The following is an 8863-nucleotide window of genomic DNA, read 5'->3' on the forward strand; positions in this document are numbered from 1 at the left end:
AATTCATCTGCAAATTCATTTTGACTGATTATACATTCTATTCCCTGCTGTGAACTGGGATGTTTTGTTGGTTGCTGGTAAGCTTTAGAGCAGCTGCACTGCTTCACCCTAGAAATGGCTGAATTTTGTTATATCCTGCAGAGGATGGAAGGACTGGGAGTGCTTCATTTCTTCCCTGCCCCAACCCTTTTCAACATCACTGGCAACTGGGAAATCCACAATGACTGCCCCTGCTGTCTCCATGCTCCCTAACTCCCCCAGAGGACAAAAACCAACCAGCACAGAGAGCATTCACTGCCTACCTCAGAGACTGTTGGTAGAGTTTGCTGGCACTTGTGCAAAGCAAAAAATTCTATTTAGGCAAGAAAAACTACATGCAAGTGAAAGAGTACTTAATGCTATTATTTATTAATGCTATTATTTACTCAGGAGACACTCTGGGTCTTGAGAACAGGGCACTTGCCTTAAAGCCAAGGTCCTGATCTCCTGTTAAGTTGGTCCCCTTTTAACTAAAACCACTTTCTTTTCCTGAAACTAAGTTAAACAGAAATTTTTATAAAATGCTTTATGGTCCACATGTGGTAAGTTCTATGCAAGCCACACGTTACAAAAGCAAATGTGCTTGAGAAAAATGACTGGCTGTTTTCTCCCAAAAAATACTCTCTGGCTAGTTCAAGACTCTGGATTTCCCAATATCTGCAAGCTGTGAGACTCCTCTGCTTACTCTCACTGACTGTTGCTATTTTGGTTTTCTAATGAAATCAACATTCTGGCAACTTGATCCGGAGCATTTACAGGAGATAGATGTGGTGTTCTGAGAAAACTGCTGTGATGTTTCAGTTGGAGAATTTAGATTCTGTTTAAAATTCATTTACTACTGTCTAAGATGCATGAGAGTGGAAGACTGCACTACCTGTGCTTAACAAAAAAACCCCCAAGACTTGATTATCCTGCTGTAATTGCTACTTAATGAACTCTAACATAAAAACAAAGATGAGGTCTTAGTATAATCTGATTAATAATGTATCCCTTATAAAGAACTGTGAATAAACATTAGGCCATCAGTCTGAAAGAACAGCAGAAAGTTGAACCAGCCTTTCTCTGTTTACTTGCTGAATGTATGGAATTTCTCAAACATTGATATATTTCACTTTAACACTCAAAAGCATCTGAAGCAGCTTTATTTAGACTAGGTTTCATTTTGCTTCCTGCTTGTCTTTAAAATGTCTGATGTAGTAGTGGAGTTTTGCTATAGAGCAGTACTCAAACTTACTAGCAATAAAAAAAAGAGTAGCTGACTGAGTTCTTCATAACAAACTGGTGATTTGATTGAGTTACTTAAGATGCAAATACTTCTATGTGTGTTCTTACTTTGACTGTGCTTCTGCTTTACTCCACCATTAATGTTAAATATTAGTCTTGATCACAAAGTAATCTGTAAGTTAACCCAAAAATACTGGGTTCATGCTATATGGATACCTTTAATATAAAGCAATTGATGCCTTCCCCATGATCAACAAAAATAAACATCAGAATTATTTTTTAAAAAAATCCATCATGTTATTTTTACACCATAGGAGCAACAGAGGGATAGGACATGCACCTGGAGTTAAAATTAAGGGCAGGAGCAAAATTCCATGCCATGCTTGGTGTCACAGCATGTGTGGTAGCTTTGCCCTGTGGAGGCACATAAACCACTTGTTCAGCATTTGCAAACACAGGCAGTTGCCTGGAAAACAGATCCATGTCAAGGCCCGCTACAGAGTACATGAGCACCAAAAGCAGAGGCCTGTACCAGAGGCAGAAGGAGCTGAGAAGTTTGGAAACTGGTTCCTGGCAAGAAGATGCAGTGCAGCAGGCAAGGCTGCAGGATCAGCAGGGGTTAAATATCAAGGTGTTTTTGGAGGGCAGATTTTTCCAATAGAATCTGCTCCACTTGGAAAGGAATTATTTATCAAAGAGTTGGAATTCTTGTTCCTATTGCCAGGAATGAAGATAGCTGGATTGCTTTTTAATCTATCGCAGTTATTTGGATGGAAGGTAACATTTCATGCAGGGAGGTCCTGGTTGTGTCACCTCTGGTTCTCTGGTAAAGCCTAACCAGAACCATTCAGAGGCAGAGTGAGCAATGCTGTCTGCCTTTTGCAGGCAGGACTTGATGCCAAGGTGACTTTTTATGCCCTGCCCTTTTGCCAGATGCTGTAGTTGGAACCACCAACATCAGACCCTCTGGGGCACACACTGAGCAAAACCCTTCCCTGCAGCTGTGAGCTTCACAAACCTTACAGCTTATTTTGTAATACAGAGCAAAGAGGGAAGGAAAGGATACTCCAGGAGGACTCAAACTATCAAACTACCAAACTAAAAGCAGAGAATTTCAGAGGTTATCATATTCCTCAAGGTTTCTAGCAGCTATTTCTCCCATTTTCCATGCCCAGACCAAAAAATGAGAATTTTCCAGTGTAGTAACAGAACCCAAACTTCCTGAGCGCTGTACTATAACTCAGTTTTTCTCTGCTTCTCCTGTTCTTGTTTTCACTATGGAAAAAATCATTCTTAGGAGCCTTCCAAGTAAGAAACAATACTTGCTTTAAACTGCAATGCAAAAATAGTTGATTTTTATGCTGGACTGCAGCCATGCATGTAATTGAGCCCTTTCCAAGCAACCAGTCAAGGGGAGTGAATCACCTCTACACTTGCTAACAGGAAACAAAATTTAAAAGATAAAATCTGGTGCAGGAGAGTATTCATCAGACTAATTTTAAATATGTGTATTCAATCCTAAATCCCCACTAAACCATATATTTAGTAGATTATTTGGACCTAATTCATATCTCAGCTATGATGAAAACCTATTTTCTAACTGCATATGATGTGATTACTCTTGATTAATTTCACTGTTGTACCTCAGAGGAGAATTTGGCATGGTGAATTTCTTTAGCCCAACACGCTGGCATGAAATGTTCTTTCAATAGGAAGAGAGGAGAGCATAAAATCCAACTGTTTTAGATGAACAGATGGCTAAAAGGTGCCGTGTTACTTAACTGCCCCCCTTGAAATGACAATTCAAAGAGCAGGATGAAGCATTAGGGCAGAGGTGAGGAAAGTGAAACACCTGCTTGCATTACTTACACGCGTGTTCCATTCAAGGCTCTTCCAAGCTTTGGCAGAGAAGATCAATTTTGATTCTCATAGGCTCTGTTAGGAAGAATGTGATGCAGCATCTCCCTGCCAAAACCAGAACAAAAATGACATGTAAATAGCTTTCTTTTTACTTTAGAGGCTTTTATCAGAATTTTTCCAACTACTGAAGCCAAAAATGTAGTCATCCCATCTCCTGGGAATCAAAATGAAAAGGAAATACACACCTAAGAGTCTTTCCAAGTCCCAAGAGTAAATTAGTTCTTACTTGCTAAAACACGGGGATAAGTAAAACCAGCAGTGGAATGGCACCTGGAAACATGAATTCTAGCCCAAAACATTACTCCTAGATTAATAAGAAACAGTAATTTCAGCATCACAATTTTTTCCCCATGTTCACAATGAACGTGTTTTACTTTCACAACAAAGTCTTGTAGCTATTTTGTGAATTAATTTTTGGACATAATCTGAAATCCTTGTCTTTTCATAAAGGAAAACCTCATATTAATTTTCTCCAAGAAGTCCACGGGAAAAAAAAGTTAACTTCTCTTTAGCTAGTTTAGGAAAGTATTTCCTGATTATCCAAGACTGGCTGTGGTAGGAACAGGTAGGACAAACACCAAAGAAACATGAGAGGCCTCTTCCCCAAATTCTTATCTCTTTGAGTTATCTATATATTTTTATACATTCTTGTGTCTTATATTTAATGGTGCAGGTCTTTTGCTGCATAGGGCCTGTGTACATGATTTGAGAGCTGCTCCTTAATTGGACTGTAGTTACATTCTCTACACAAATTTCCATTTACTCTTGTATAATTCAGCAATGCTCAATGCTAACAACGTTGTTTCTGTGTTTTGGAGGAAAGTGGCTTCTTTTGCCTGTTTATTTGGATTTTCCTCCTCACAACAGATCCAGAACTCCTGATCTAGGATGACACCCAGTAACCTAAATGCTGAGAAATAAGCTCCTGTACTTTTCTGTGCTTATTCCACTGTGCTTCATTTGCCAGTCTTGAAGCTGGGAAAAAAAAAAAAAGGAAAGCAGGGCTAGTTCTAAAATTCCAACCCATCATACAGTACCTTGCCATATAATCCACTTTAGGAATTAAAATTAAAAGCTTTTACCTTCACTAGTGAGGAACTACTCATGCCTAATATGAGTGTGAGCAGAGTTTTCCTGTCTAGCCTTAAAGGTAGCTAAGATTTACCTATGACTTGTATATTTGATTTGTTTTCACTAAGAACTTGGTATTACTGGTTTTGGTACCCTTGCCACTTAATGTCTGTACTTCCAGTGAGCAAATCCGTCTGGCAGTGCACTGCAATGTTCCTCATGCAATCAACACATCTGGATTTTATTAATTTGTCTTGTAGGACAAGAGAGTTTTGTTGGGAAAAGATGAAGAGAATCAGCTTTAATGGATGTTAGCTGGAGCCATGCATTTGAAGCTTCCATCAATATATTTAATTCACATTGTCATTTTATACCTCTTTTGAAAATTAAATCCTTTCCATGTGTCTCTATTCCTTGTTGCTTAAGTCAGGAGAAAAAAGACTTAAGGGTAGCAATTAAGCAGAAGTTTATTTTTCTATTTCTGTAACATTTGTGGAAAATGATATTTGCTTTTGCCTTATGTAACTACTGAACTGTAGGACTACAAAAGAAGGTATGTTATTAGGCAATGATTTGGGAAAAGAACATGTGCTGAGGTGCCTGACATTGCCCAGTTAGCAGAAGTCACTTAAAAAAATAATTTGAAGGGATATATTGGAAGAGGTTGTCTTCCCTTCATTGGAAGAGACTGTGTGCCATGATTTCTTAAGTGGCATGGCTGTGATTTTATCATTTTTTTCATTAAACCAGCTATGTATTTACAAGTGAGGGATTTTATCCACATAATTAACAACACAAAACAAAAACAAACAGAAAAAGCCCCCAAAACCAATCCAAAGTAACAAACAAACAAACAAAAAAACCACCAAGAACCCACCAAGCAAATAAGCACTGACTTTTTTTTTCCTTCCCCCCCCCCTGCTGATTCTACCATTTGGCTAAAATCACATTCTACAATTAATTGGGTATTTTGTTAAATTGTTTACAGATGATACAGTTAAATCTAGAAAGCAGTTAAAATAACTATTATTGGAGAACTAGCTTATGTTGATTTTAATGTGGAAAAAAATCAGATATGAAAAGAAAATGAAATGCAGATAAAGGAGGAAGCCAGACCATCTGGGTACTTACAGCAGTAAAATGCTGCCCATAAATTAGAGATCATGATATCCCCTTTCCCTCTGTCTCTTCCTCATTACTAAGGAATGGGTGGAAATGTTTGCATTTTTAAAGAATCCACAGACCTGGGATACTACTGTAGGTGAAATGAAAGCTTTGCTTTTATTGCTGGATGAAAAGACAAACATATGTCTTATTTCTTCTCACATTTGAAGAATGTCTTCTGAACTCAGCTGCAGAAATACTTGATTATTAGATTTTAGATAAATCCACTTGTAATAAAACTGTTCAGTATCATAAATTATGACAGCACAAGGAGAAAATATATGGACAAGTGGCAGCAGATGAGGCAAAAAAACCTAAGAAGTGGTCACCAAGACCACACAGAGCTTTAAAGGAATTAAAAGCTGAAATAGCTGACCATTACTGAGATTAGAGAGTGCCATTTTTTAGCTCAAGTCTTCCAAGAGAGACTCAGAAAACAAGAAGTCTGTCAGCCTGATATCTATCCAAAAGAAAGAGGTGGAAGCTGTATTATGGAACAGTGGACATCTGGATGAATATGACTTATCTGGGAAGAGTTAAAACAGTTTTCATAAAAGGAACTCCTGCCTCACAAACATAAGGCAGCTCTTTGAGGGGATCAAAAAACACGTGGATAAGGGTGATCTGATTGATCTTGGATTTACAAAAGGCTTTCAACAAATTCCTTCACCAAAGGCTTTTAAGAAAACTAAGCGGCCATACCATAACATGGCTTAGAAGTATAAGGTGATACACATTGGGGAAAAAACCATTAATTCACATATAAAACTATGTGCTTTGAACTAAGCAGCAACAGACAAGATTTGAAGATTTTGAAAGGTAATTCCAGGAACACATTAACTCTACAGTGTCTGAAAAAGCAAATTAGGAGTGTTGGGGTTAGCAACCAGAGAACAAAATAGATATCATCGTGTTATTGCACAAATCCCAACCTTGTCTGCTCCCTGAAGCATATGTGGTGCTGCAGACCCTCATTTCAAAAAGGACTTAGAACTAAACAGGACGTAGAGAAAGAAAATGAGGAAAATGAAAGGTGTAAGACAGTAAAGGATGACTAATTCTATTCTCTCTTTGAAAAAAAAGGCAGATATACAAAAGGTCTGTAAAATAAGTGCCTGGGGATTGCTTGGTCAGTTTTCCTCGATCCATGAACCAGGGGACATTAAATGAATCTATAGGATCCAGATTCAAGGCAGAGAAGGTGATTCTTTATGTCAGTATTTAGTTAGGGATGACCTTCCCATGCTAAACTAAAGATACTAAAAGTTATGTTGGCTCAAGAGCAAACAACATGCAGAATTCATGGAAGAGAAATTCCTCTTACAAAGTACAGAGCTGCCACATCCAGCTGAGGAAATCCTTGAGTGGAGGCTCCCTGGGGAAAGACATGCACCACTTTCCATGTTCCATTTTCCATCTATTATCAGAGACAATATTTCAGGATAGATGGTCTCACTTTGGCTATTCTACAAGTGAGGCTGTTCCTACCTTATCACAGTTCATCCAGGCTGTTGTGCTGGGTTTCTCGACTGGCAGTTCTTGAAGGGAGATGAGCAAGGGGAAGTCTGACCTGGAAATGTTGTAATACAGATCTCATCATACAAGATGAGACTGAAGCCAAGGCTTTCCCTGTATTTGGACACAAGACAGATTTTGAGTGAGTTCTGCCACTTGTCATTTTCCCAGTTTATAGGATTATTTGTGACCCAAAGTTTTATCACTTGTTGCCTAAAACTGGATCTTTAGGTTTTAGTGAAACAATGAAGATGGTGGGAGTGGTTAAATGGCTGTAGTTAACATTACCTTGAAATTCTCCAGTGTATTTTGAAAATAATCTCAGAATTGATGCAATTTATTTAAGATCTAGAAATCAGAGACCAAAAGTCATAAACTCTTTTATGGACTCCACTTTAATCTTGATGTCCAGTTTCTGACCAGCATTCAGAAATCCCAAAGGATGCAGGAGTGTAAAAAAGGATATGAGTTGTATCAAAAAGCAAAACATGCTTCAGCAAAAGCATTTAAGAAATTCATATAAAGCACCTGGGAATTGTTAAGGCCTATGGAATGTTCTTTGAGAGATTAAGACATAGGAAGCTTTGGGTGTCCCCATCATGGCAATCGTTTAGTTACAGACTTCAAATGGTTACCTGCAGAGCAAACAAGAAATTAGCCCTTAGAGGAAAGCAGCAATTTGTTTGAAATTGTTGTTAGAAAACTCCCTCAACATGCTGACAAAAGTAATTTCTCCTATTTTTTTTCTCCTATCAGGATCACAGCTCTTGTCAGTTCAAGTGAAGAGTCCTGTATCACTTTAAATGGACCAGGTTAAAATATCCCCAAAGCTTGATCATACACCAAAATCACACAGATCCTGATGTTCTGACTGGTCATTTTTTCAGCTGAGTAATCACTAATCAAGGTTGTTCTGTTCTAATATTATACACAGTACAGTTATGTGGTCAAAAGTGACAGAGACATCTCTATCTAGTACAAATTACCATCACATATGTGAGCATCCAAATGCAGGGGTGATTCTCTTTAGCTTGGTTTCTCCAATAAGTATATGAATAAGTTCAGAAGCAGAGATCAAATTTGATTATTGTCCTTTTTACCAAAATGATGAGAGACTAATACAAGCTCAAAACACCCTAACAGTAATTAAGTATTTTGTCACAAACTTCTAACATTTGAAGGACTAATAATTATGTGATAAATTCTGCTCAAACAGATTTGTAATTTTTGTATTTAACAGAGTGTCATGGAGCATTTGTTGCAGCTATTTACTGAAGAGATTTATTGCCATAAAATCTATAAATACTTGCATCATTTGGTTAAAAGGAGAGAATTTTGTCTAAAGCAAGATTCTCCCTAGAGAAAGACTAAAAATCTGTCTGCTACCACAACGTATCAACACTGCAGAAGATAATAAGCAGTTAGCTACCTTGAACGACTTCAAGTGAGGTGTCTGCACTCAAAGGTTGTCGAGCAAAGTCTCTTTAAAGGCCATCCCCCTCCCTAGTATGGCTTCTCTGATGGTGTTTTCCTAAAGTATTTCATTATATGGCAACCTGTGCCTGTTTTGCTTCTCCAGAGCTGTTGACTTGTAGTCAATAAAGAAAGCACTCTTGCTCCTACTAAATCCTGTTATTGAGAGAGTGACATTTTCCTCTGTTTGATCAGGGATCTTCTCCCCACCCAGCCTTTGTGGTACCTTAGTGTCTTAGAGGACTAATCAAGTGTTCAGGCTCCTAAAAGTCTGTCTATTTTTCCAGCCAGAATATTTCAGTTTGACAGAAGATCCTGTCTCTACCTTGATATTTTGCCTTTGAAGCATCATTCAAGGGGTCACTTAATTGACAGATGCACTGGATAGGTTTAAGCCCTCAGTGGTTACCTGCTGCTGAGATGCAAAGTCATGTAATCTAAATGATGAAGGTTTCCT

At 38.1% G+C, this 8863-nt stretch overlaps 1 protein-coding gene across 1 annotated transcript in view; it reads right to left on the minus strand.

Moving 5' to 3' along the window:
* SEC24D (SEC24 homolog D, COPII coat complex component) overlaps positions 1 to 3161 on the minus strand; it is a 49500-nt gene extending 46339 nt beyond the window's left edge. Inside the window, exon 1 of the mRNA XM_066548915.1 lies at positions 3133 to 3161. Within this exon, the coding sequence (XP_066405012.1) occupies positions 3133 to 3145 (13 nt within the window). The 5' untranslated portion in view covers positions 3146 to 3161. The remainder of the gene's footprint in view (positions 1 to 3132) is intronic.
* Positions 3162 to 8863: the final 5702 nt, after the last annotated feature.

This window comes from Molothrus aeneus, chromosome 4 (assembly GCF_037042795.1).
Source record: "Molothrus aeneus isolate 106 chromosome 4, BPBGC_Maene_1.0, whole genome shotgun sequence".
NCBI classification, from domain to species: domain Eukaryota; kingdom Metazoa; phylum Chordata; class Aves; order Passeriformes; family Icteridae; genus Molothrus; species Molothrus aeneus.